Genomic DNA, 26,987 nt, shown 5'->3' with positions numbered 1-26,987 from the left:
AATAATACCCCTGGCTTGGCTTACGAGAGAGACGATCAGGAAGAGATCCCTGTAGGACTGACTCAGGGCCAGACATAGTCTAGTGCGGAGAAAAGCTTGTCTCAACGATGTCAGCCTCTCCTCCGCTCATTTAAGCGATTTACGGTGGTGTATGTCTCCATGCAATAAAACAAGCGAGCCACATGAGCCTATTGAGGAAGTCAAAGGCAGCCTGTGTAACAGCATCCTAGGGTATCTAGGACTTTTGTAATTAAATAAGTGCAGAAATAAGATGATGTAAGACTAAGGAGCGGTATTTGAAGCCAACAAGACGCATCTTCCAATATATATTCATATTCTCCAATCATTTAATAGAAACAGTTAAGGGTAACGTAAGACGCCACACTACTATACGATGTCAACTATTACCCCCTATTTCCCAGAAGGCCTAACATCTACAATCCCGGCTTGCTGAAGGGAGTCATTGAGACCGACGGTTCCGAGATAACGTTCTATCTTGTTTTCCTATACTTCAATGACCTCCCTTCTTCGAGATCTTGCGTTGGGCAGCATCTCTTGCCTCTCCTGACGCCATAGCTCACCCCAACAGCAATGGCGCTAATACGTTTGACTAGCGGCCTCTGGGCTGCACTTTTTGCTGTCAACGTTATAGCTCAAGACACCGTTTCCTTCAACATGTTTCCAGCAGTGAAATCTGCAGGTCTTGCTACTCAACTAGGGTGGAGCGAAGATTGTGTTAAAGCCATGTAAGTTGAATATGAGACGTACTTGGTTGGATTGATGTTAACGATATTTCAGGAACGCAACCTTGAAATGTGACCCAGATCTTTATCGTATGGCTGGTCAAATCGACAAGTACTTCTGGTCCATAGATAACATCACAACTCTGTGTACAGACGACTGCGTTGACGATAGCAGTACGTGGGTTGAAAACGTTGGAGATGCCTGTGTTGGCCAGACCTACAATGTCGCCAGCAAGTTAGTCCCTGTGGACTCGGTAGCTGTTCGCTACGTCGAGGGGATTACGATGGCATGTCTCAAGTCCGAGTATGTGTCTTCATACCTACATACTTTAAAATTGAGTGTAGGTAACTTACATCAGGACTAGCACGTTACAATTGAACTACACCGGCGACCCTACAGCCAACGAGGATAGTCTTGTCGGTGACGATTTTAACAACCCCAATTCCACCACCCAGACCAATTCTACCACCGGAGAAGCTATATTCGATCCAAACGATGCTGCGCCGTCTAGTAATGGGACAGATTCGCCTTCTGGCCCAGATAATATTAGTGACCCAACCGTTACCCAGTCGGAAACTATTTGGTGTTACTATGAATCTCAAAACTGGCTTGGAGCTGACGTTGATTTAGACTGCGATACTGATCCATCCAGTGTCTTCTGTACAGATCCTGACTCTATGAACAGAATGGTACTTCCCTATATCCCTAACAATGTTGTCACTATGCTAATTATTAATTAAAGGCCAATTTATATTACGATACCACTGTGAGTGAATCAATGAGACATGGAGTTCGCGCTTAGATGACTTATACCTCTATGGGTGGCCGCTTTATAAATACTGCTAATGCCACCGGTAACATGCCCCATAAAACATCTTCTAACTCCCTTAAACAGCTCTGTAGCCCATGCTTTCTCACAGTACTGTGGCACCGCATCAATTCGCTGTTCCTCCCGGATAACGACTACTCCGATTACCTTATCCAAGAATATCAAGACATCCAAGATGTCTGCCAAATTGCCATGCCGGAAAGCGTAGTCCGGGCTCTCCCGGGTTACGCAGCAGCCCCTAACGCTACGTTCCTTCCCCCGGGAACAGACCCGGCAAACAATTCCAGCGCACCCAGCGCGGGCTCCGGCAACTGCACCACCCAACTTCTATCCCCAGGTCTCTCTGGCTGCGACACCCTATCGCAAAAATACGGCGTAACAACCGGCGACCTCCAAACAGCCAGCAACTCCGACACCTGCACGATCTCCAACAGCACCTGTCTCCCAAGCGCCTGCACGCTAAAACAAGTCAGCGAAGGCGACACCTGCGATAGCCTCTCCAAGGCGCTATCAACCAGCACCCTCAACGTAACCATAACGCTCTTTCAATCCTGGAACCCGAACATAATCGGTCTATGCGACAGCCTCCTAACCGGCCAATACATCTGCTCTTCGTAAGCCTTCCCTCCCCCCCTCCCCACTTCTCCTTTTCAGGTACGTACTAGGTACCTAGCTCATGAAATCTAATCCTTCCGAGTAACGTAGCCCCCCAGGCGGCGCATTCACCCTGCCCGCCCCCATAAACGGCACCAACACCGACGCCTCGTCGCAAAACCGCGGGGGCCAAGGCCCCGTCGGCGTCGTCCCCACGACGAACAGCACGGCCGCGGCGCCGACGCAAGCCGGGATCGATAAGCAGTGTACGAAGTTCGCGTACGCGAGTAGTGGGGACACGTGCTATGGCTTCACGCAGACGTTTAAGATTAGTATGGCGAATCTGACGACGTGGAATCCCGTGCTGGGATATCCGGATGGGGCGAATTGCTCGACGCAGTTTTGGCTTGGGTGAGTACCTACCCGCTTTTTGAGGATCTTGGGATTATTGAGGTGATGTGATGTGCATGGATGGATGCGCTGACTTTTTAGGTACGATTATTGTGTTGGGGTTCCTGGCGGTAGTGGGGGTGGTAGTAGCAGCAGCAGTACTGCATCTGCATCTACGTCGTCGAAAACCCCGACGACCACGACATCGCTGCCGTTTCCGACGCAGAGCGGGATTATTGCGACTTGTAACAAGTTTAATGATGCAGAGAAAGGGGATTATTGCAGCAAGTTTGCGACTGATAATGATATCACGACTCAGCAGTTGTATGCGTGGAATCCGGTCTTAGGCGCGAATGGGGAGAATTGCAATACGCAGTTTCAGGCGGGTGTGGATTATTGTGTTGGTGTTTCTAGCACAGCGGCCGCTACGATGTCGAAGTAGCGTGGTGATATAGCGGACTTAGGCGCTAAGTTCTGCTCCCTGTAAGATCCATTTAGATGGCGGGGTAAATGGGGATTCAGGGGGCGGGGTAGTAAGCAATACGATTAAATTATCTATGATTATAGAAGGTCCATTCTTCAATCCTAACTATCCGAGTCCCTAAACCAACATGCGACAACCTGAAAGACCCATTATGTCTTTCTTGACACCAAGAAGATATCGCCGGAAATTTTGAAGGGGAAATAAGTTATAACTAGAACGCTCAGTAAGAAGAAAAGTAAATTAGTTGGGATTCCTATCAATTAAGTCGTTGGCTTCTCGAGCGAGATAATGCCGAATTGGTTCATTATCGCAAAAGGTACCGTGATTGAGAACCTCGTTCTTCAGGCACAGGACTTCATTCCGGAGACCGTAGACAGCGTCTTTCAGATCTTGATTTCTCCGCGACAGCTCCTCTTCTCTCTTCTTGAGCTCCTCGACGTTCGCCTTGGACTTCTGCCGGCACTTGTGTGCCGCCTTCCGGTTCCTTTCTTTCCTGCTCTTGGTCTGGGAACGGGAAGTGTCACTGTTGGTAAGGTGAACGGGGACGGGGTCTAGTGATCTCTGACCTTGAGAGTTGTAGACTGCAATAGTCAACAGGCTGGAACTTTTAACCCGGACAGGACTCTCGAGCTGCATTTAGTAAATACCACCCCTTTCTAAGCTCTGAGTCGCGGCTCTACGTAGTAAGAGATGGCGGGAAACAGCGGGAGAAATTGGGGAGCTCACCCATACCAGAGGAGTCGGATTCATTATATTCGTTAGAATATTCCCCAGCCTTAACGTGTTAGCCGATTTACTCTCTCGGGGGACGGTTTATGGGTTGGTTCACTTACTAAACTGGCTGCCGGCGTAAGAAGTTGATAAGGGGCTGGTGGCTGTATATCTACAGTGTTTTCGATGCTTGGTTTCTCCAGTTCCAACGGACTCACCAAGTAACCGACACCAGCAGGGTCTTGGAAGTCTTGAGATTGCATGGTCAATCTTCAATGGTAGAATCTAAGTTTTGTGGTATGAATTGAGTGTGATTGGGTTTCTAACGTATTGACATAAATTCAGTCTGGGTATATGGTTTACGCATACATTTCTCGCTCCCACGCTTATTCCCCTTCTTTTAAGTAGACACATGGGAATCAACGAGCGACCGACATGCGGAACGACAAACCATGGGCTTTACACATACACATGGATCAATCTAAATGGATAAGTTGATTCGCATGAGGGTTTGACAAATAAGGTAATTCATCAGCGCACGCGGATGCTAGGATGGTAGGTAAGCAGGTAAACTACGTGGGATAAAATTCATTGTTGAACGAGAAATATTGTATGACGAAACCACACTGAATATGTCCAGGGACCAAAGGGGCACAGAGTACCATTTATTGGGAATCACAAGTCGATCATTACTAGAGACATCAGGTCTTTTCTATTAAGGGATACTCAGGGCGCCGACCGCACGGGACTCCCCCGCGCTGGAACAAGGGCGATCTAAGCGATCCATCAGATAATATCAAGTTTCTGTTCCAACAATCAGCGACGTCTTCCGCTTCTCGCTAGAATGACGTCACTATGTGCGTATTCCTCGTGTCTCTTGTGTTTCTCGTGTCGGAGTGCAAGCCGCCCCCTTTGTGATTGGTGGCGCATCACGTACCACGAGCAAGCCGACCTTTCTGCTACCCTACTTGCATACACAGCCTAGCAACTGATGATGGTGGCTTTCGAGATTGGATCCTTTGACTAATTATATACATGTAGGGAGGAAGTGCTTTCGGTAATTGACAGGAAATGTACCTAGGTAGGTATTTTCCAATCCTGATCATGTAATTTTACCCCTCCAACTCCAACCCCTCATATCTCTCTGGTCAAATGAATCACCCCAATTTCCCCTATCCCTATCCTCCAATCTTGTGTAACCATTTCTATTCCGATTTTACCGCTCGTCGCTGATATCATCAGATCTGATCCATCTACATCTGTATCGATTTTGATATCATTCTTTCGCAATCATTTCTTCCAGAATGTTAAATCATAACCATTCCCCTTCTCTAACGCCCTCTTCCACGCGTCGCGTGACATGCACCTCTCATACCATCCCTTCAAATTTGGATATTTACTGATATCGACGTCGGAACCCCCTCTAACCCCAAAATCCACGTACCACTGCAGAATGAAATCAATCCTAGTTAACTCCGTAGTACCGTTGAAATATTGACGACCCTCGAGCTCGCTATCTAGGAACTTCAAAGCATTGTCGATTTCACCATCAATAAATGCTTTTTCCAGCGCCAATTTGAGCCCTAAAATCAGTGGCCGGACGAAAAACGGCGTCGCGTACGCAAAGCCGCCAAAGATGCTCTTAATGCTGAAGAATTGGTTAAGCGTGGTCTGGCCTACTGAGAGGAGTTGTTCTTCGCGGATCTTATCGTTGTTGACGCTATCGTGACCGGGACTACCAGATGCAGGGACTTTGAACCGCCCGGCATGGTCGTAGGTTTCAATCAGGTAATAAGCGATTGCGCTTCGCTCCGCAATGACGCGACCTGAGCCCGTCACCAATTGCGGCGCCTTCCCGAGGGGATGTGTGTTTTTGAGAGCCGGTGCGGCCCGGCCACCTTCGCGAGTGTGTAGAACTAGGTCATATTCTATCCCTAGTTCCTCGAGCAACCACAGACTCTGCTGAGATGCCGAGTTCTGCCGTCGAAGTTAGATCCGATCAAAACATGACTAATCTGACATTGAAAAGAAATATGTACCTGCATATAATGAAGTGTAGGTTTATTACTCTCCATCGCGTTCGCTGCTTAACTGTATCTAGGGAAGTTGCGAGATAACCCGGGCAGAGTTAGAGTTCGTGTGGACAAGGACTAGCTTCACTTAAATATTTTACTTTGTTTTAACTTCGGCCAACCAACAAAAGAGCAAACACTCTTAGCGTTCTTAAAATTTGAACGGCACAGCTCCTGGCTACATTATTAGTGATCCACTATATAGGTACCAACCCATTGTCTCGGCTTGTCTTTGCTGTTGATACCTAGGTAGGTAATTGAGAGGTATCCATGTTATTGCTTCTTCGTTGACTTGAGATCCATAGATGCCTCTATTTTCCGAAAAGTGGGACTTTTAGGATACCCACACGTTCACCATAGTGATTACCACCTACCAACTTCAATTCTATTAGAAATATTCTGTTCAACCTTGATTAAAGCTTCGACATGATTTTGCTTCAAAAATCTTTGAACAAGGTTATGCATTCTACAAACAACTTATCATGTTCAATCTGGATGATGACTAATCTAGAACTTGGTTAGCCTATAAACCCCCTAATCCAAGGGTTTCGATGTTTGAGGACCGTAAGAAACTATATATTGATATACTAAGTGATTATGGTAAACTTTCGAAGCGCTGAGATGTTAAGTTAATTCGTTCCCTGATTTCTAAGTCTGCTTATATTCATCATCTCATCTCATTACATTAGTCTATTAAAAGGCACGATAGTTTCATTAAAAAATGTAGTTGACCACTCTTTCAATTCTAATTGAACAGATTCTATCAGATAACTTATCTTATATCTCATCATACCCAGCTGATATATTTACCTAGGTAGGTAAGTGTCCTTATTTTATACTTGATGATTCTAGATAGGTACAGGTAGGCTGTTCTTTTATTTTTATATACCTACCTACACAAGATATTCCCCTAAATAGTTGCATAGTACCTACTTCAAGGAGAAGCACATACAGCACCTTAAAATGCATCTTCCCTATGAAATTCTTCACAACATCCTAGTTAGGGTGATACGACGCCGAGATTACAAACATGGAGTTCGACTTCGGTCGGTCAACAAACAGTGGAATGCTGTTATTGAACGAATTATCTTTGATCTTGATCTCCTTGACAACTATAGATTTTACCCCATGAGGTGCCAATACAATTTCGACAGTACCTTTCGACACTGGCAAAGATACCTAGCATACAGAGTCCTTCATAACAAAAAGCCGGTCTCCCTACGCCTACGTATGATCCGATCCACTGCCGAGTTCATAGTGGCTAGTCGATGGGGTGACATTCAGGATAACGGGAAGAAGCTGAGAGAATGTGTGAATGTGCTTTGCCATAATCGCCACATATTCCACGATTTCCGAATGCGCACCATATTTTATCTGTATTTTGTGGATTCACGAATGTCAAAGCGTCATTTACGTGGATTGAAATTCATGCTGGAGAGATTTACGTCCGTAGTCCTCTCGAGCACCGATGACAGGATCTCTGTTTTAATCGATCAGCTTTATCGTCAAACACTTTTTTATTGAGCAAAACCATAAGTGGTAAGTCTGATTATATACCCGCATACCTGATACTAGATTAACTTATTGAGAAAGCTTCGAAAGAATGATTGACGACTAATTATCTAGTGGTATTTTCCCCCTATCCTTGGGTGGACTGATTACCGACTGATAGTCGTGAAACGACGAGGATAGGCACCCAGGTAAGCAGTATGAAGGCATTTCAATACTTTTTACGAATACTAATTGATACTGATAGAATGATATTTCCTTACCTAGGTAGGTACCTTGTATATCTACTCAATTTCTAGAAAGAAAAAGAGATTGATGAATTCAGCGAGTTTTTGAGACCCTTTTTTATTTAACCCTCTAGTATAACTAGACCGGATTGAACCCGTTACGTGCTCTATTACTATGAAATAAAGATGAAGTTTGAGCTTTAAGAGCCTGCTTACTGATCTACGGTAGGACTACGGCTGAGCAGGCCGTCTGTAGTTCGTATATTCCATTCCACTAAATCCTCTCGTATAATTGGCTTATCCCAAGCTTCAGGTAAATAGGTAACCAGATAAGATTTCTATTTTTACACTAGGTACAGACAAATGGGTAAGACAATATTGACCTTTTCTTTCAGCTACCTAATTACATTCTAACACGCGATGCTCGGATAAGCTTCCCGCCGGCGTAGCAACGCAACTCCAATGTGCGCGCTTAACACCCATCCCATTCTGCTCCGGAACTCCTGCCTCCGCTTAGAGTTAATAGGCAACTTCGAATCACGGCCAATTCGTCCACGATTGGGCTAGAAAGCGGGCTTTTACGTTGAAAGTAGACCATTGGATGGAGAAGGACGGTACCTGATGCCCCGTCTTCTCCAACTTTTCTTATGCCTTGTTTTGGAAGCATTAAGCTAGCCCTTACGATATTGAGTTGCGAGGATACAATAGGCGCAAAATTCGTCTGCTAGCGAATCCTCGATTCCCAATTCTGAATCACACCATGCTGAGATGAGCTGGAGAAAATTGCTCCACCCTAATGGGGGGTTACATGCCGCCTGCGGAAAGCCACCATAGTCAGAAGTCCTGCATTCTTCAGCTGCGGCGAAGCAACCACTGCCATCTATTATAAATATGGCCCCCATGTACCTGAAAATCGGCCTCTCGATATATAACCGTTCGCGGCTTCACATTATTTTCTTCGGCTCCCTGCTGCTTTGTTTAAGTCTCGGTAAGCTACTCCAAGTCCGCCATAAACGCATAGCTGCCAAGTCCGGGTCCTGTGGTAAGCTAGCTAGCTAAAGAATCACAATCTGGCCGCGAGCAACTTTACAGCCTTGATTTACGATCTGAGCGAAGATGACTTACTTTACCGCAGTAGCATTGGCATGCCTCGCGGTTGGGGCCAATGCGCGAGCGTGCGTGAGAAAAGCACCATGCGCGGCAACGGCTGAATGGACGGAGTGGAAAGATATCAAGCACACGTTCATCTTGTTAGTATCACTAACCAAATTCTCCATGGCGTATGCTAACCAAATTCTAGTGGAGATAGCTATACGGCAACAGGTAATTGAAAGGAAACATTCCCAGAATTGGGGCAGATTTACTTACATGTACCTGTAGGGTTCAACTATACGCAAGCGGCACCTTCGCCAGCGAATCCCCTTGGCAACCCAGCTTACCCGGGGTACACATCATCGAACGGACCCAATTGGGTCGACTTTCTCACGATAAAGCATAATGCGTCCCGTCTGCAGACTTACAATTTCGCCTACGGAGGTGCTACTGTCGACTCCGCTCTCGTCAAGCCATATCAACCCACGGTACTGTCTGTAAAGCAACAAGTAGAAGATCAATTCATTCCGGGCTATACGGGTTCTTCGCCCAAAGCCCCCTCGGCCCCGAAATGGACCGGTAGCGACTCCGTGTTCGCGTTCTGGATCGGCATCAACGACGTTGGCAATTCGTATGGATCCGGAGCGGGATCCTCAGGCCCCCTGTACACCAAGATCTTCGATGTTTACTCTGGACTAGTCGACAAGCTGTACAGCAGTGGCGCGAGGAATTTCGTTTTCATCAATGTACCACCTGTGGATCGCAGCCCGTTGACGGTGGGCCAGGGGAAAAGCTCGTCAGATACCGAGAAACTAGCTATTGCGGATTGGAACAAGCGAGTCTCGGATACGGCTGCTGCGCTCAAGAAGAATCACACCGACGAGGTCAATGTCTGGATCTACGACTCGAATAAGAGTTTCGGGGAAGTAATAGATAAGCCGAGTACGTACGAGCAGACTGCTGGTCTTAAGAATACGACTGCCTATTGCACTGCTTATCAAAAGTGAGTACAACTTTTCCTGGCCGAAGAAAGAATTTGGGCAAGATACTAATTATTGCAGTGGCACGCCGAATGATAATACCCTCACTCCGAGCTGCGGTATTCCCGTAAATCAATACTTTTGGCTCAACAATCTGCACCCAACATATCCTATCCACGATGTAGTCGCTCAAGGGGTCGCTGACGCCCTGAAAGCGGGACCAGGGGTTTGTTAAAAGTTGGATAGGAAAATATCTAAAATTGCAAAAAATCGAGAAGATAGAGATATTGAGAAATACTGCCTGTATATAGGTTTAAAAATATCCATATTTGTATATACCTTGGTACCTAACCTTTTCGCAATTCGATATAAAGGACTCCCTAAGCCCCTAACACCTAGGTACGGCCCCCCTTTCTCTGTGTAACGATCAATATTCTCTTCAAGCTACATCATTCACGACCATGTCCGCGACAATATTTAATGCCTAGTACCTACCCGATCGCATAAGGCCGTGGGAGAAGTTGATAATACCCCGCACTGCCAACTGTCATGCTACCGGTCGGTCTCATGCTATCTGTTAGCGTCGCATGACGGAGCAAAGCCACATTGAACAATCCCACAAATACGAAGTCCAATCTGCAAGTCAATGCGGGTTTCAACAACCCGGAATCTAGATTAGTGAAATAAGACACCTAGCGAAGACTCTTTTGGAAAACAAGAAAGGATGGGGATTGCCGACCTGGAAGAATTACGATCAATCGTCAACTCGACGATCAACGATTCTAATCAACACCTGAAGAAAGACATTAACCAAGCATTACATGAGCACCCAGAGACCGCATATGAAGAAAAGTTCGCGCATGATACAATCACGAAGTTTCTCGAAGACCGAGGATTCGTCGTGAAGCGCAGCACACATGGCTTGGCGACGAGTTTCGAGGCCGAAATCGGCTCCTCTGGACGTCTTGTGGTTATCTGCGCAGAGTACGATGCCCTTCCACAGATCGGACATGCGTGCGGTCATAATCTAATCGCGACGTCGTCTATCGCTACTTTCCTCGGGGCGGCGGCGGCTTTGAAGCAGAGCGGTGCTTTCGGACGACTCCGCTTGCTCGGAACGCCGGCCGAAGAGGGCGGGGGTGGTAAGGCGAAGTTGATTGATGCCGGGGCTTTTGGTGATGTCTCGGCTGCTATTAGTATGTGTTATGGATGATTATTCTCATTTTTTCCCGTCTTAAGAGTCCGAGTTTCCCAGTTGAGTTGCTTGAAGGGATGGAATAACTGGGACGGGCCTAACTCTTCATTCCTGGTTAAGGGGCAAATTGCTAATGATGATTGAAGTGGCTCACCCGATGCCCCAAAACCAACTCTCCGACGAGTCAAACAATTGGTCTGGTCTCGCAGCGATGAAGATGATTGCAAGTCATAAATTTCGGACCGAATTTCGTGGGAAGACCGCGCACGCCGCCAACGAACCTTGGAATGGCGTCAATGCTCTGGACGCTGCTGTCGCAGCATATAGTAGTATAGGACTACTTCGGCAGCAAATCAAACCAGATGAACGAATCCACTCCGTCATCGAGGTCGGAGGCACAGTACCGAACGTCATTCCGGACTACACCCGCATGAACTGGAACGTTCGTAGTCCAACTATCGCCGGGGCTGATAAGTTACTTTCACGCGTCAAGGCAAACATACAAGCAGCTGCGGCGGCGACGGGCTGCGAATTAAACTACATCACGTAGGTGAAATCGAATTCATTTGAGTATCTCATCATTCGTACCAGGTATCTAACATGTATAGTGCGCCGACATACTCCAATATGATAGCGAATAAGTCTCTGTGCAGTATATACGTAGACGAGATGTCGCTCATCGGAGAGAAAGTCCTCTTGTGGCGAGAAAAGCCCATAACCGCGTCGACTGATATGGGAAACGTTTCCCAAACCGTGCCCAGCTTCCACGGAGCATTCGGGATCCCGGCGGCTCCGGATATCGCTCTGCATAACCCCGGGTTTGCCGCAGCGGCTAGCACAGACGAAGCCCATGAGGCATGTATTAAGTGTGCGAAGGGTATGGCGATGCTTGCGATTCGGGTACTTCTCGACGATGAACTTGCTGTTGACGCTAGAGGGGATTTTGAACATAACCAAGGATGGTGAGATTTGGTGTAGGCCGTATTGAGGTAGCCATAAGCTCTGCTCCCTGAAACGCTTTCGGGTGTGCCAGCGAGGTGGAAGTTGGAAAAAGGGTTGGCGTCAATTATGCCGCCCACATCGTTCAAAATCACTTAAGTACAAAATAAACAGAAATATAGTCATTATATGAAGCATACTTCACACCAAAAACTTCACATACATTCACCGAAGACCTTAGGAGATATCTGTCTAATCTCCTTCTATTTCTAGGTACTTATAATCCTAACAGTCCACGATTCACCAACCCACTCATCTCTCAAATCCCATAAACCCCCAACATCCCATCCCCCAAAAACCTGCGCATCGTCTCCCTCTCCAGACAAACACTAACATCCAAATCCCCCGTCCCGCCCACATCCACAACCTGCACCAACCCATCCATCCTCGGCATAACTCCCTGGACATACCTCGCCAACCCCCCCACCGCACAGAAATCAACCTCATAAGCCCGCGCCCGCACCCACGACGTCACAAGCACATGTCTCGACCCCAGAAAAGCCTGCCACAGCCGCTGCGGACTGACCTCGTACGCCGCGTCATGGATATACGCTCCCACCGCATCCGGCGTAAACCGCGCCATCGTCGCCCGTATCGACCCCGCCACGTCCCCGATCGTAGTGCCCGTCGCCTCGGAGCCCGACTTCGCGATGTAGCCCAGCAGGATCGGGGACCCCGCGAAGGTGTCGGGGAGAGGCGGATCGACCCGCCCGCGCACTCCGAGCGTGATGTTCATGTACACGTCATCCGGCGTATTCTCGTGCCGGCGCGCGCGGTTGATGAGGATCCAGAGATGCGCCAACACGGAGTCGAGGCGCGAGATACGCTGTGTTTTCAGGGATTCGGGAAGACTGGCTTCTGCGGCTTTTTTCATGGCCGCGACGGCGGAGGCTGGGAATCGGATTTGCACGTGTTCTACTGGGGCTGCCATGTCCCACGTCTGCCAGGGCGGGAAGGTGGATGGACTTAGTTCTAGCTTAGCTAGTTCTTCCGCGGGTGGTTTTGTGCCGTTTGTGGAAACTTCGGCCCAGGAAGGGTAGCCTGGGGTGTCTTGAGTCCACCAGTTGTACCGGTGCATGGGCAAGGCCCTGGCTTTCTTGACTTTTGCGGGATCGGGGGTTGCTGTTATGTTGCCGTACTGGTCTAGCCGCGAGGGATCTAATAGTGGTACTATCCGCTCTTCGGCGCCGGTCTGGGCTTTTTGGAAGAGAGGCCGTGACTGCGCTGCCCATGCGTGGGTGAATTGCATGAGACACATCGCATCGGAGAGGCAGTGAGTCAGCTTGATGCTCACGGCGTAGCCTCCGCATTTGAATGCTGTCAATTGGATGGCGACGCCCGGCAGACCCTTGAATCGTGTTAGATCGGAGAACGCGAGCTCGGTTTTGGGCTGGAAGTCGTTCTGCGGGAAGTCTGTTGCGTTCCAGATCTGCTTCGTCGTCAACCTCTCCTCCTGACTCGGCACCACGGCGCTAAGCTCCCGGGTGTCCTCAGCGACGACCAACTCAACTCCGGGGTCTTCAGGCGCGCCGTATGTGATAATCGGTCGACCGATGTACCGTGGATTGATGTCATTCTCCACATCATCCTTAGAAGCCCATCGGAGCTGCCCCGAGAAATGTGGGTAATCATCTAAAGTCCTCCCCAGCGCATCCTCTAGGCGTTCAGACACCGTAGGATCGTGCGCATCGATATCCTCGGTCCTATCGTAGAGCCAGATGGCGCTGCATGCTGCGAATCGCGCAACTGATGCATCAAGGGTGGATAGTTTCGTAGTCGTAGGTTGCTGCGGAGCTTTCGTTGGGAAGATCCTCTTTGTGCGCTTTACGCGACATGGTGATTGGGTCATGGCGTTAAACTGAAGTGAAGACGAAAGGTTTCGTTTCACGTCTCCTTCCTTCACACTAAGCCCCTTTCCAGATGTCACTGTTACCTGGGTGGAGACAAGGTGATGTTGCACTGCTACTGGAGGATAACTAGGGTAATGTTCGGTCCTTGTTCATCTGTATTCCATATCATGGGAAGAGATCCTAAAGTGAATGCGAATGATAATATGATTCTTTGATAAGTCTTTGCCTAAGAAATCGAAGAGCTAGGAAACAAAGGATGACTTATATGATACAATGTCTTTATAATTCCGTCGTAAATATTCAGATATACCTTCTAGGCAGGTGGTAAATACTTGAGTAGTATTTTCATGAACAGTTCCGCATGAGTCATTCTGAATCATCCTCTACACAGCCGCCAACTTACTCCTCAACTCATATATGGGTAAAATCTTTAAAATAGCTTACATAGGTAACCACGTAGGTAATGTACGTAGGTGGATAGAGGCGAATGGCGTGAAAGATAATTGGCATAATGAAGATTTATTCGTTGATAAATTACCAAGGCTAGCTTTGCAGCCGATTAATACCAGTTACCTGGTCACAAATTTAGAATGAGGGTCTCGTACCTAATTGCAACTTTAAGGGATATGATGACTAAGCATGAAACGAAACTCGTGATAGTCTCATCTCATAATCAACCAACAACTTCTAGGAGACGTATCCGATATTTAGGTACTTTGGCGACTACTCACATATGAATCGCTCAAATGCATATTCATGACATATGGCTAATGAAATTGAGGCGGTGTTTAGGGAATTTCGAGAGACTGCGGAATACTATAGGGGATAAGCCGATTACGTAAGTCATCAAGTCCTAAGGTATACAAATAGGTATTTGCGAGATAAATAGATCGATATGCCTTTATGATGTTGAACTTGCCATTGCTTGTTCGGAATATTTAAATAGAGGTATCTACCTAGGTACCTAATGGGTAATCGTAGGTAGTATTAGAAAATATTACTTCTGTCATATATCTCAGAGTGTTCTTGTGTGCTCATTTTTCTCCCCAGAGGAATCCATTGATGGTTACACACCTCTCATGAACTCTTATCTCATACAACTTGAGAAACTTACTACTAACGCCTTTCATTTCGTTTTTGAATAAACACGGGAAACTTTTCATAGCAGCGAGTCTGATCTCCCGGGTCCTGGGTTCACGGATGAAGCGGCACAAAATGCGGTTTGTCAATATTGAAATCAAGCACGCTTGCTTCCAGACATCACCGGGGTTGGAAACCAAGGACTTAAAGTACTTAAAAAGCCAGAAGCTTAGGTATGGTAATAATGCAGAAGAGAAGTTGGAGATCTTTCTGAACTAGGTTGGACTTCCGATCACCTTCGGTACGTAGTAGGTAGGTATGGATGTCAACTCTAGAGACAATCTCTTTGTGGGGTAAAAGGGATGAATTATTCGTATCATCTCAAGGGTACCTATTCGGCTTTTTGGTCTTTTTAGTTATGAGGTCATTCGAGAAAACGACAACCAGAAACTACGGAGTGGATGAAGGACGGTGTTGTCCATTGCCTATTGGAGGTCCCTGAGACACGCTGGTGTCTTGGCGGCGACTTTCATTTATCTAGGAGGTAGGAAGTCGTCGGGAGATAGCTCGGTATCCGCCCGATTGCATTAATGGGACGACGGCGAAGAACTACGATAATGGAGGCTGGTCGAGCTAGATATGAAGAATGTGAAGGGCAATGAATAAATAAAAGGCGGTTTTACTGTGGTGAGTCTATCAGCTATGGTGTCTCTTTAGAGTAGGGTTTGCGGGATGCGAACTTCCATGTTTGTGCAATGCACATCTACCACTGGCTTCACCAGCTCAATGCATGGGATCCGCGATGGCCGAGGTGGACCATGTTGCGCAGTGAAGAATCTCAATTAGAAGCATCCATCCGGCCGATCCTCCTCTCGGCAAGGTGCTGAGCCCTCTGAGCCCGCTGAGCCCGCTAAGCCAAGCCCTCCCTCGCGAGCAATCCTCATGATCGCCGAGGCAAAAGGCTTAACTTTCAGCCCTTCCAGTTTAGTTGATCGCCCTCATGCTTTGGGTTGATCAGAAGGTAAATCAATGCAACCTGCGTCCTGGTAATTTGTTTATTTTTTCTTCATTGTAAACGTCGCGGTCGGTGCAATAATCTGATACCTTCGCGTTTTCTTATGAGTCTGAATCATGAATCAACTGCACGTAGAATAAAGACATCTAGTTTCATAAGACGTGCTCGTCAGTAGCAAAGCATGAAAGACGGGGGCTGGGAATGTTGCGAAAACGAAGTCTTGGCTTTCTCAAAAGGTGACTGTAACTCTTCTATTACGATGAGATATCAATATCCATGGGTCCGGCAATGATTGATTAAATCTAGTAGCGGTCACAAAGATAAAATAGGCACTGAAACTGGGGAATACAGGCAATATCAACAACTGCTTACGTTGACAGCTGAATTCGCGACGTTTGTGTTCGATTTAGAACTTACCATCTTCGCGACAACGATGATGGGACGGTGACGAGTATCTTGTTTTTGTTTGTTGCATGCCTATGGATCAGCAGGGGTAGCGCTTCGCAGTGGGGGACAAGGTCGATCGCGGTGGCCATTCAGGCGCTTCGGAGGCAACCGATTGGCCCTGAAAATAGCAGGCTATGTTTGATCGCCTAGGGGGGGTAGTTATGCAAGGACCAGACAGAATAGCGTCAGAATAAACGGGCCAAGTGCGAAGTAGTGTTAATAGTACTGTAATATACTGTGGAACCACCGTATTTTTTAATTTCGTAAGTAGATTTTTATTATAATTTTATAATAATTACGAAAGTTATTATAAATTATATTTTAATTATAATCGTTTAAAAATCGATAATAATAAAACGTATAAAATTAAAATTAAATAAATATATTATTTAATGATTTTTTTTATTATTATAAAATTTTCGAATTTTTTAAATTAATCGTATCGTTATTATAATTAAAAAAAGTTCGAAAATTTATTTTAATATTTTTTTACGTGTTTTTTTTAAAAATATTAATTATTATTTTCGCGAAAACGATTTTTACGATAAATTAAATAATTTAAAAAAACGATTATTTAATATTTTTAACGTTTTTTATTTTATTAATAATTAAGTTTTTTTAATTAATTATTTTAATAATACGTTATTTAAAATTAAAAATAAAATTTATATTAATTTTAATTTTAAACGTATTTATAATAATTTTCGAATATTTTATAATTTACGAAATTATAAAATAAAATTTAAACTTAAAAAAATAAATAACGTTATTAATTATTTTACGAATAAATTTAAAAATAATAAATAAAAAACGCGTTATTAAAATTATAAAAATATCGTTAATAATATAAAATTAAATTAAGTTTTATTCGATAAAATTATTCGCCGTTATTTTATTATTTAAAAGTTTTATTTTTAAATTAAATAATATAAAAAATTATTATTAAAAAATATTATTTAATAACGTATTAAAATTTTTAAATATAAATAATAAATAAAATATTAATAAAATAAATAATAATAACGTAATGTTATTTTTTTTAATAAAATTTATTTTATTTATTTAAATAAAAAGTTTAAAAAAATATTACGTTTATTATTAAAAAAAAACAACGTATTTACGGTTAATTATATAAAAAAAAATTTATTAAAAAAATAACGAAATAAAAAATAAATTCGTTGCCGTAAAATTAACGAAAAAATTTTAATTTATTATATTATTATTATTAAATATAATTACGTTTTATTATTTTATTAATATTATATAAATAATAATAATAAAAAAATATTATTAAAAAAATATATTAAAGTTTTATAATATTTTTTATTTTTATTAAAAAATCGTTTCGAATTTAAAAATAATTTCGTTTTATTAAAAAATAACGATTTAATATACGAAATTTTTAAAAATAATTTTATATATAAATAAAAAAAAAATAATAATATTTAATTAATTTATACGTTTTTTAATAATTTCGAATTAAATTTTATTAAAAATAATATTAAACGTATTAAAAATATTTACGTTATTATATATATAATAACGTAAAATAATTTAAATAATTAATAAAAAAATAATATAATTAATATAAAAAAATTATTAATAAAAATATTAATAATATATTTAAACGTTAATTTAACGTTAAAAAAACGTATAAATAAAAAATAATATATTAAATTTATATTTACGTATTATTTAAAATTAATTTAATTAAAGTTTCGATTTTTTATAATTATTTTAAATTATAATAATTTTTATAATATTATTTTAATATTTTTAATATTATAACGATAATTTTTAATTTCTTAATCGAGTAATTATAAAAATAAATTATTATTATAATGTATTATAATATTATTAATACTACTTCGCATTTAGCCCGTTTATTTTAACGTTATTTTGTTAAAGTGTTAAAGACGCCTAAATGCCAAGCGAAGGCCTAGTCTAGGGCTGGCAGGGGCTGGTTATCAATTCTTTGGATCAGTTGAAGATCAATCCCTTCTCAGCACGGAACATCACGTCAGGGGTAGTTTTGTCTGGGAAGATGAAACCACGATTGTGCCAAAAGGTCGAATCAATGACCTCGTCCAAGCTCCCTCAGACGGTTTGCCCGTTGCCAGGTGGCCCGCGTTTTACCTACTTCCAGTCTGGGCTTCCCGTTTGCTGGATCGAGAAAAGAATCCTCTTCATGTATTCTCAACCTCGTCCGAAATCCTAAAAACACGACGACCTTCGATGTGAGAGTCCCGGCGATAGCATCATTCCTTTCACTATATACCTTTCTTCGGACCTGGTGTTCTCCTCTTTCATATTATCATTTCACGATGGCTGGCCTTCTGAATGATTTGGGCAATACTTTGGGGGGAGTCGGTGCGGGAGTCGGTGGCCTTTTAGGCGGGACTAATAATGCAAACGATGACGAAAACGATGGAACACAAGCAGTGACGTCTGCATCGCAAACTGGAAAGGAGACGAATGCAGGCAATGTCGCGGCATCTTCAACTTCGGTTGCTAAAGCGACAGCGACAGCGGACCCTAACAATTCGAAGGGCAATGGCAATTCGAACGCCGATAATAATTCGGATGATGCACCCTCTACTACTACTGCTGCTGCTGCGCCTGCGACTTCAGCCAAGGCTTCCACGACAACACAGGCGGCGCCGAAGACTACGGCTATTGCACTCAATCCTGCTGTGTCGGATAGTACAACTATCGCAACTCCCGCTTCTTCGCCGGCAACTGCCGTCTCTAAGCCTAGCACGACCCTAGTTGTTAGCAGCGCACCGACAACATCGGCATCAGCAGTAACACCACCTATTGCGGTCCCTACTACCCTTGCGACGTCTATCAAGTCGTCAACTCCTCTTACCGACTCTATCGCTTCAAGTCTGGATATCCCGGAACCCACCAGTGTTCTCAGCACCGAAAGCGCGATCTCTTCCACCGTGGCAGTCGATGCAACGCCACTTTCCCAGGAAGGCGCCGCTGCTACTCAGAGTGCACTCGCCGAAACGAGTGGGAATACCATCACTCAAGCTCAAACATCATCGAATGGCGGCGGAATGATCGGTCCCCTACCAACCGCTGCCGTAGCCGGCATTGCTGGAGGCGGTGGCGGTCTAGTCCTCATCGCTGCCACGATCTTCACCCTGCGAAGGGTATGGCGCAGAAGGCGCAATGGAAACGGAAGCGACGAAGCCCTGGAGCGACTGGACTCCATGTACGAGGCCGGTAAACCCACGCCCAACGAATCAAACGAGAAGCTCGTCCGTTGGAACAAGGGTCTGTCTGAGTATCACAAGCCGAGCGACAGCAGCTACAAGGCATATAGAATGTGATTATAGCATGACGAAAAGAGTGGGATGACGCAAATTGATTGTGGGTTTTTGGAGTCTGGAAATAGAGCTATTCGGCTGTCATCAAAACATTAACTACCATCTAAACAGGTACCTACCGCCTGAAATACCAATCATATCCCCCCCAATATAGTATAAAATAGTCTAGTCGTTACTTTAGTATATAACGTTTTGTATAATACTACCCGGTCTCTAATACATCATGTTTTGTTGGATACCTACCTCTACTACTCGATGTTCCAGTGAAGAGTTTGGTTTGGCGATCTGAGCACTGTTCACCGATTCTTAGCGACGATCACATGCAGGCAGCCGGTGATGCTGCCCTGTAACGATACACTAAAGATGCCTCCAATCGGGCGCCTCCATCGTGTATATAACATCATACTGCAGCACGCTCCCACCCCGCATCCAACGCGTACGCCATCTCCATTACACAAGTCCTACCCAGATCATATCAATCCCAACGTCAACGAAATGACTGAAGCAGTAAGTAGTAACCAAGTTGTCATCTAATCCGGTGATAACTGACGAATCCAGAATCCAGCTTTCGTACTTATATCCGCCCAAAACGTCGCATTTGAGAGGCGAAAGGCTCCTAAGCTCCGAGACGAGTATGACGTGAAAGTGCATATAGAAGTCACCGGAATATGCGGAAGCGACATCCACCTGTGGCAGCATGGACGCATCGGCGACCACGCCGTCACCAATCGCGTAGTGCCTGGCCACGAGAGCGCAGGCAGGGTTATTGAGGTAGGTAAGAAAGTGAAGAACGTCAAAGTTGGAGATCTCGTCGCCGTCGAATTCGGAGGACCGTGTAGAAGGTGAGTTTTGTGAATGCGATATCTCTAAGAGAGATGCAAGTAACTTAACCCATTCGCAAAGATGCGATTACTGCTGGTCTGGAGCTTATAACCTATGCACAAACACATTATCTGCGGAAAAATCTATTTGGGATGGCACTCTTCAGAAATACTACGTCGCCGCTAGTGATTTCTGTTATTCGCTACCGTCCAATATCAGTGCCGAGGATGGCGCCCTTGTCGAGCCCACAGCAGTAGCAGTTCAGATTTGCAAGGTCGCCAACTTGAGAGTTGGGCAGACCGTTCTAGTATTTGGCTGTGGCCCTATTGGTGTATTAAGCCAGGCGGTTGCGAAAGCGCAAGGAGCCAAGAAGGTCATCGGAGTTGACATCTCTGAGTCGCGCGCGGCATTCGCCAAGTCGTTCGGCGCGGATGATGTATTCGTCCCCGAACGTCCATCCGGTCCCGTCGCTAACTCTGTCGACGCGTCCCGAAAGATGGCAGAGCAGATTGTGGATAAATTTGCCCTTGGTGACGGTGCAGACGTTGTCTTGGAGTGCACTGGAGCTGAACCCTGTGTTCAAGCAGGAGTATTCGCAACTCGAAAAGGGGGGACGTATGTGCAGGCGGGATTAGGGAAGGAGGTAAGTCGGATGCTAGTCGGCTCTATAAGGCCTTTTTCCATGCTAACAGAGACTACTTAGAATGTCGTATTCCCAATCTCAACAATTTGCCTAAGAGGCTTAAATGTGAAGGGGTCTATTCTTTATACGACGGGGTGCTATCCCACCGCTATAGACCTCATTGCTTCAGGGAAGATTAATGTGCGTAGTCTGATCACCCATCGATTCAAATTCGAACAGGCTTTAGACGCCTTCGAACTGGTCAGACAGGGCCAGTCAAATACAATGAAGGTGATGATTCAGGGGGTGCCATGAGGTACTACCTTTCTAGGTACGACCTGGCATCCCTTGAATTGAAGGCTGAGAGCGCTTCTATTGTGAGATTTCAAAAGAAAAAAAGCGTTAGGTAACCCGCGCATTAAAATGTTGACGAAGTTATATTCTCCCCTCCCCCGTTTTGCGCTAATCATAAGCTACTACAATGGCAATAGCCCGTGAGGAAATGCTACTAGGTACCTCAGCTACCCGAACAACACGCTAGAATCCCCCCAATTCTCCTCACCCCCCACTAACTCCTCTAGATCACACGCGACAATATTCCCCCTTAACACCTTCCTAAGAACAATGAAGCAATAACCTTTTCCCACGACCCATCCAAAAATCCACTTCAATGAGGAGAAACCCCAAACCAGTCAAACTAGTTCCACTAAGACCACTAAATGGTAACAAGTATCCCGCCGCCTGATTGGAGAGGATCTAAAGATTAGGCATGTGAACAGCTTAGATACTAGTGTCGTACTCGGTCTGATGTATCCCAAATCTCCGCACGAATGCAAACCGAGCGCTTCTATCATGCCAAGACTCCATCTCGTCACCATCCCCCCTTAAGAACCGCCGCAGGCTTCTCTACACACCCACATAAAAATCTCCCTAGGTGTAAACGTCTCTGAACTCTCCTAACAGTTTTCGCTTTTTTTTTTCTTTTTTCCCTTTTTTGAAGGCAAATAGTTGTAGATAGGTACTTAGTAAACACCATCGCAATGGTCCTCGCCCCACACTCCAACCCCGAAGCCCCCGTGCTCGCGCACTTCAGTCTCGCGGGCAAGACCGCCATAGTGACCGGCGGGTGTCGAGGCATCGGGCTCGAAGTCGCGCGGGGGCTCTGCGAAGCCGGCGCCAAAGTCGCAATCACATACTCGAGCACCTCCCCCTCCGAAGCCGACGACATCGCCGCGCAGATCTCCTCCGCGAACGACGGGCGGCAGGTCAAAGCGTACAAGTGCAATGTGCGCTCGATCGCGGACGTCGACGCGGTCGTGGAAAAAGTGGTGCAGGAGCTAGGTGACGGTCGCCTGGATATCATGGTCGCGAACGCGGGGGTCTCGAAACACACGCCTGCGATAGATTACCCCGAGGACCAGTTCCGCGAGATGTTCGACATCAACGTCAACGGCGCTTTTTGGGCCGCGAAGGCCGCGGCGCGTGTGTTCGAGAGGCAGGCGAAGGCTGATGGGGCGCCATTTCGGGGATCCATTATATTTACGGCCTCCGTGTCCGCGACGCTGGTTAATATCCCCCAGAAGCAGGCGGCGTATAACTCGAGTAAAGCGGCGCTGGTGCATCTTAGCAAGTCCTTGGCCGTGGAGTGGGTTGATTTCGCGAGGGTTAATAGTATTTCGCCGGTATGTTGGCTTTAGCCGTGTTTAAATGACGTGGAAGGGATTTTGGTGCTAACTCGGAATTATTATAGGGTTTTATTGAAACAGAAAGTAAGTCTCTAACCTTCACTCGTGGATGAGATGCGATTCTGGCCCTAACAGATTCATAGTGCTCGACATTCATCCCCAGGAGTGGAGAAAAGTCTGGAATGAGATGATTCCCGGCCATAGATTTTGCAAGCCGGCTGAATTAAAGGGGATATACGTTTTCTTAGCTAGCGACGCAAGCAGCTACATGACTGGTGAGTCTCATGCGACTTCTCGATGCGCAAATCTGATAATTCTATTAGGAGCGGACTTGATAATCGATGGAGGATATACCCTACCATAAGGAGGAGGAAGATTTTTAAATTAAACGTGAAGGTGTCTTGGGAGCACTTCGGTGATGATCATGATATTTTCTGGCTCTTCTCTTAATGTAATCGATCCTCACATATTACCAGATTCAATCATCTATTAGACTTCCAATTCAATCATGTCTAGAATTCATGAATTGTGACTCAATAAAACAGCAGTGAGCTTCCGCCAAGGCAATTTAATATTCGACGATGAAATTATGTCTTCACACTCTTAAAGATACCTAATGAGCGATACGTACATTTGTGATACATAAGCCCTGTTTGCGTGCTCGCAGACAGCGGCGTCGCTTTTGCGACAACATTTGTATAGGATAATTGCAGGTATATATGTAGGTAGGTAATGAATGGCCTGTGGAAGTTTTCATTTAGATCTTTCAATGGGTTAGTCATCAATAGACGTGTCAAAGCTACCCCTGAGCCCCTGAATCTCTCGATGAGCCCTAGCCCATCCCTTACCGAATAGTCTACGGGAGATAACGAAAGCCGCTTAGAAATTTTTTAACTAATATAATATATCATGAGTATAAATATTGATATTGACGAAATGAAGAGGAAAAAAGTACTCCTTGAAGAGAATTATTGGCCCATTATGATTAGGTACCTACCTAGGTAGGTATGAAGGTAGGCTAGGAGAATAAAGAGTTAGAAAGGGAACTTTGAAATGAATTTAAATCCTCTGCTATGATTGGTTATATGTTAATATGATTGAGCGACGGGAGATATTACGCCATGATGAATGTGGCTGGAAAGATATGCCCAAACTCAGTAGGTACGTTGTCCACCGCATACAAACATCGCGGTATAACTGGACCATGAGAACTCGAGTGCGACGAGGCGCAATAATACAGGCTTCAATTGGTGCTCTAGGTCTGCTTACACTGACCCCTAGGGTAAGCCGGGTTAGTCGGGGATGCTTTTCTGTGGCTTCAGCATCGGACCTCCGGCCGTTCGTCACAATCCTTCAGCTGTCCTTTTATAATCAATTCGCCCCATCATTTTAAGTTCTACAAGTCTCACAATTATAGAATCGAAGTGTTTTACTGGTCCCTTAATCGCGTATCGAAAATCATCATGGCAGCGCTAAAGAAGGTTTTGGTAATTGGGGTAGGTAGTGGACCGGCGAATTCCATCTTGTGAATGATGTTCGCTAACTCGAGATTGAAAGGCTTCCACTAGTGGAATGGCTAACCTCGGTGCGTCTCTCGTTGAAGAACTTAAGGCAGACGGAACCTTTGAAATCACAGTGCTGTCCCGCAAATCATCACCCACAGCAACAAAGGGGGTCAATCTAGTCAAGGTGGACGATAGCTTTCCACAGGGCGATTTGGAGAAAGTATTCACTGGCCAAGATGCCGTGGTCATGACTACCAGTTTCCAGCTGTTTGGCCAGGAAGACAAGTTCATTGATGCAGCCGTAAAAGCGGGAGTTAAGCGTTTCATCTCTTCCGACTTTACCAGCAACACCACAAACATGGATACACTAGCCATGTTTCCCATGATGGGAGGTAAAGCCAGAGTGAACGGCGAACTCAAGGCTAAGGAGAGTACTGGACTCACTTGGACGGCGATTAGCACTGGGATCTTCTTGGACATGTAAGCGAATAAAACACGTAGCTCTGATGCATGACAATTCTAACCAGATGATAATAGTGGACTTATGACGGGATTCGTAGGCTATGACTTGAAGGGCCATACTGCTACGATCTGGGATGACGGAAACGCCAAGTTCTCCGTTTCTACGAAAGCAAATGTCGCCAAGGCAATCACCAGAGTTCTTAGGAACCCTGAAATCACCGCCAATCAGCATGTCTTCGTATCATCGCTAGAAACGTCGATGAACGAGATTCTATCCGGACTAGAGAAAGGTCAAGGCGTCAAGTATGATATCTCGTATACCAAGTTGGAGGATGAAGTCGCATTCGGCAAATCTATGCTCGCAAAGGGGGACTTTATGAAGGCCCACAAGTTGGTACTGGCTGCGAGTCTTATTCCGGGATACGGAAACAACTTTGCAGAGGAAGAAAAACTCTGGAACGATGTACTAGGAGTACCCCGGGAGAGTATCGATGAGGTGGTTGGAAAGGTTATCAGAGGCTGAGAGATCTCAAAGAGATGGAACCCATCAGGGCTGTAGGGCATAGGATCAAACCTACCTACAGTTACTTCCTTCGAGAAGCTTGTCCGTAGCATCAATGCAGAAATATCCATTGAATGCTAGGATCGTACTCGTGATTAGCAATGCTCAATCAACATACGGCATTTATCTTAGCCCAATTTTTCATTATTAACACCTAGAAGGTAGGTAGTGTTCAATTAACCTCCGATAGCTCAGCTTCAATGAGACTCTCTGATCCCATCTCATAATTGTAAATCCGCGCGATTTTGAAGCCAGCCCGCTCTAGTATGTTTTCCCAATGCTTCTCCGTTCGCTCCCCTATCGCGCCTAGGACGAACACTAGCTGATCCATAGACGTAACAGGCCAAGTAGGATTTCGATCCGGAACGATAATCTCATTAATAAGAAGTCTCGAGTAACCTGGCTTCATCGCCGGTTTTATCTGCTCCAGGATCTTGACGCAGTCATCGTCACCCCAATCGTGCAGCACGGAGTGAAGGTAGTACGCGCGAGCATCCTTTACTGGCTGGGATGTGAAAAAGTCATGTGCGACAGCTTGGAATCCGTTCTCTGAGACCGTCGAGATGACTTCGGGCCGGTCTTGCAGTATGAGTTTACCAGGAAGTGAGGGGTGCTTCTCCTTGAGCTCTCGTAGATCATGTCCTAAGCCCCCACCTACATCAACAAGGATAACACCATCACCACTAGAACCAGCATCAAACCCATCTACCAGACGCTCAGATATCGGGTAGAAACCAGGATCGACCCATGAAGGCTTTCCTGCCCGATATGCCGACATGTAGCTGTTGAACTTTTCCAGATAAGGTGGGTTCTGGTCCAGCCAAGCAAAGAAAGGAAGCTGGGTGTTATGGGCGGCTTGGAATGGGCCGTCAGTCAGCTTCGTTGGGAGTGTATACTTGATGCTCTTGAGGTACTCAGGCAAGCCACGAAACGACGGACCAGCTACATCGTATCTAGAAAGCGGTGTGAGCTTTCCGTGTCTACCGATCGAGAACGGCTAATCGACACTTACGTGTATATGATACCATCCCTGTATTTGGGCTCGGTAAAAGCATTGCTTAAACGTGTCGCGATGTACTTATCAGTGCCACTCTCGGCGACGACGTTCGTAGCAGCAAGGTGCTTCAGAGTTCGCGCTTATATAATCGTGAATACCTCGGAAATATATTTTACATAGAGTGAGTGGTCGTAACGTACCAATTAAAACTTCATCAGCCCCTGATTTTACAGCTAAGTCTTTAGCGGTGATGCCTTGTTCACCACTACCCTTTAAAAGCTCAAAGAGTTTCAGTTCGACGGCGAGTCGGCAATGAGCTGCTTTAGCAGGCTATGGCCGTTTTCTATGATTAGCATTATTCATCAAAGCTGATTGAAACCATCACCCGTACTTACCTCGGCCCAGCCCATCCGCTGAATCGCTTCACTGGGGAGTTCTACGCTCGATACTAGGGCATAGCCGAGATTCAAAAGTTGCTCGCGCGCACCGGGTTTCTTCTCAGAATAAGCGGCACCGGCTGCTTGTAGCTGCGCAAGAATAGCCTCAGGTGTAGAAGTCATCTTGGTCCTTCTGTTGAATTCTCTAAGAAATATTAAATGTCTGAGCAGGATAAGGGGAGGGTACGCATTCTTTCAATGACACCGGCGGTAATCTGATATACTTACCTACCTAACCGTAGAATTTCGACAGTATAGGATCAATCTTGTTTATGGTCATCGTCAATGAGAATTTTTGGGATACAAATGGTTTCTAGAGGAATACTATATAATGGGAGCCAC

At 45.4% G+C, this 26,987-nt stretch overlaps 11 protein-coding genes across 11 annotated transcripts; 7 read left to right on the top strand and 4 right to left on the bottom strand.

Annotated features, from left to right (window-relative positions):
- The first annotated feature begins 449 nt into the window (after nucleotides 1-449).
- On the top strand, nucleotides 450-3,081 carry GGS22DRAFT_155744 (uncharacterized protein). Its single transcript, XM_047960264.1, has 7 exons — nucleotides 450-746; nucleotides 799-1,047; nucleotides 1,109-1,433; nucleotides 1,487-1,510; nucleotides 1,640-2,187; nucleotides 2,279-2,578; nucleotides 2,660-3,081. Exons 1-7 carry the CDS (start codon nucleotides 592-594, stop codon nucleotides 2,997-2,999), a joined length of 1,941 nt encoding a protein of 646 aa, XP_047822230.1. The 5' UTR covers nucleotides 450-591; the 3' UTR covers nucleotides 3,000-3,081.
- On the bottom strand, nucleotides 3,082-4,403 carry GGS22DRAFT_155737 (uncharacterized protein). Its single transcript, XM_047960263.1, has 3 exons — nucleotides 4,122-4,403; nucleotides 3,875-4,037; nucleotides 3,082-3,816 (listed from the first exon to the last, which is right to left on the bottom strand). Exon 3 carries the CDS (start codon nucleotides 3,675-3,677, stop codon nucleotides 3,282-3,284), a length of 396 nt encoding a protein of 131 aa, XP_047822229.1. The 5' UTR covers nucleotides 3,678-3,816; nucleotides 3,875-4,037; nucleotides 4,122-4,403; the 3' UTR covers nucleotides 3,082-3,281.
- A 639-nt stretch (nucleotides 4,404-5,042) lies between these two features.
- GGS22DRAFT_185771 (uncharacterized protein) lies at nucleotides 5,043-5,827 on the bottom strand (the record flags this gene model as incomplete). The annotated part of the gene is made up of 2 exons (XM_047964371.1): nucleotides 5,043-5,729; nucleotides 5,792-5,827. 2 exons carry the CDS (start codon nucleotides 5,825-5,827, stop codon nucleotides 5,043-5,045), a joined length of 723 nt encoding a protein of 240 aa, XP_047822228.1.
- Nucleotides 5,828-8,499: 2,672 nt separating this feature from the next.
- GGS22DRAFT_155734 (carbohydrate esterase family 16 protein) lies at nucleotides 8,500-9,994 on the top strand. Its single transcript, XM_047960262.1, has 4 exons — nucleotides 8,500-8,810; nucleotides 8,861-8,883; nucleotides 8,941-9,655; nucleotides 9,714-9,994. Exons 1-4 carry the CDS (start codon nucleotides 8,677-8,679, stop codon nucleotides 9,865-9,867), a joined length of 1,026 nt encoding a protein of 341 aa, XP_047822227.1. The 5' UTR covers nucleotides 8,500-8,676; the 3' UTR covers nucleotides 9,868-9,994.
- Nucleotides 9,995-10,295: 301 nt separating this feature from the next.
- Nucleotides 10,296-11,938, top strand: GGS22DRAFT_96664 (uncharacterized protein). Its single transcript, XM_047968564.1, has 3 exons — nucleotides 10,296-10,828; nucleotides 10,974-11,373; nucleotides 11,436-11,938. The coding sequence occupies exons 1-3, from the start codon at nucleotides 10,357-10,359 to the stop codon at nucleotides 11,791-11,793; spliced, it is 1,230 nt and encodes a 409-aa protein (XP_047822226.1). The 5' UTR covers nucleotides 10,296-10,356; the 3' UTR covers nucleotides 11,794-11,938.
- Nucleotides 11,939-12,085: 147 nt separating this feature from the next.
- On the bottom strand, nucleotides 12,086-13,890 carry GGS22DRAFT_198143 (transferase family protein; the record flags this gene model as incomplete). The annotated part of the gene is made up of 1 exon (XM_047966097.1): nucleotides 12,086-13,890. Exon 1 carries the CDS (start codon nucleotides 13,673-13,675, stop codon nucleotides 12,086-12,088), a length of 1,590 nt encoding a protein of 529 aa, XP_047822225.1. The 5' UTR covers nucleotides 13,676-13,890.
- Nucleotides 13,891-18,115: 4,225 nt separating this feature from the next.
- On the top strand, nucleotides 18,116-19,791 carry GGS22DRAFT_155730 (uncharacterized protein). The gene has a single exon (XM_047960261.1). The coding sequence runs from the start codon at nucleotides 18,543-18,545 to the stop codon at nucleotides 19,554-19,556; it is 1,014 nt and encodes a 337-aa protein (XP_047822224.1). The 5' UTR covers nucleotides 18,116-18,542; the 3' UTR covers nucleotides 19,557-19,791.
- Nucleotides 19,792-20,048: 257 nt separating this feature from the next.
- Nucleotides 20,049-21,752, top strand: GGS22DRAFT_198139 (GroES-like protein; the record flags this gene model as incomplete). The annotated part of the gene is made up of 4 exons (XM_047966095.1): nucleotides 20,049-20,064; nucleotides 20,119-20,395; nucleotides 20,457-21,018; nucleotides 21,079-21,752. The coding sequence occupies 4 exons, from the start codon at nucleotides 20,049-20,051 to the stop codon at nucleotides 21,310-21,312; spliced, it is 1,089 nt and encodes a 362-aa protein (XP_047822223.1). The 3' UTR covers nucleotides 21,313-21,752.
- On the top strand, nucleotides 21,676-23,191 carry GGS22DRAFT_96643 (NAD(P)-binding protein). The gene is made up of 4 exons (XM_047968563.1): nucleotides 21,676-22,679; nucleotides 22,748-22,766; nucleotides 22,826-22,957; nucleotides 23,006-23,191. The coding sequence occupies exons 1-4, from the start codon at nucleotides 22,038-22,040 to the stop codon at nucleotides 23,044-23,046; spliced, it is 834 nt and encodes a 277-aa protein (XP_047822222.1). The 5' UTR covers nucleotides 21,676-22,037; the 3' UTR covers nucleotides 23,047-23,191.
- An 848-nt stretch (nucleotides 23,192-24,039) lies between these two features.
- Nucleotides 24,040-25,286, top strand: GGS22DRAFT_155726 (NmrA-like family protein). Its single transcript, XM_047960260.1, has 3 exons — nucleotides 24,040-24,178; nucleotides 24,240-24,667; nucleotides 24,725-25,286. Exons 1-3 carry the CDS (start codon nucleotides 24,146-24,148, stop codon nucleotides 25,170-25,172), a joined length of 909 nt encoding a protein of 302 aa, XP_047822221.1. The 5' UTR covers nucleotides 24,040-24,145; the 3' UTR covers nucleotides 25,173-25,286.
- A 97-nt stretch (nucleotides 25,287-25,383) lies between these two features.
- On the bottom strand, nucleotides 25,384-26,768 carry GGS22DRAFT_178245 (putative O-methyltransferase; the record flags this gene model as incomplete). Its single annotated transcript, XM_047963565.1, has 4 exons — nucleotides 25,384-26,164; nucleotides 26,224-26,347; nucleotides 26,409-26,538; nucleotides 26,604-26,768. 4 exons carry the CDS (start codon nucleotides 26,766-26,768, stop codon nucleotides 25,384-25,386), a joined length of 1,200 nt encoding a protein of 399 aa, XP_047822220.1.
- Nucleotides 26,769-26,987: the final 219 nt, after the last annotated feature.

The sequence above is a fragment of the Annulohypoxylon maeteangense genome (assembly GCF_022496945.1).
Source record: "Annulohypoxylon maeteangense strain CBS 123835 unplaced genomic scaffold GGS22scaffold_3, whole genome shotgun sequence".
Lineage (NCBI taxonomy): Eukaryota > Fungi > Ascomycota > Sordariomycetes > Xylariales > Hypoxylaceae > Annulohypoxylon > Annulohypoxylon maeteangense.
This window is presented reverse-complemented; position numbering and strand designations above follow the sequence as displayed.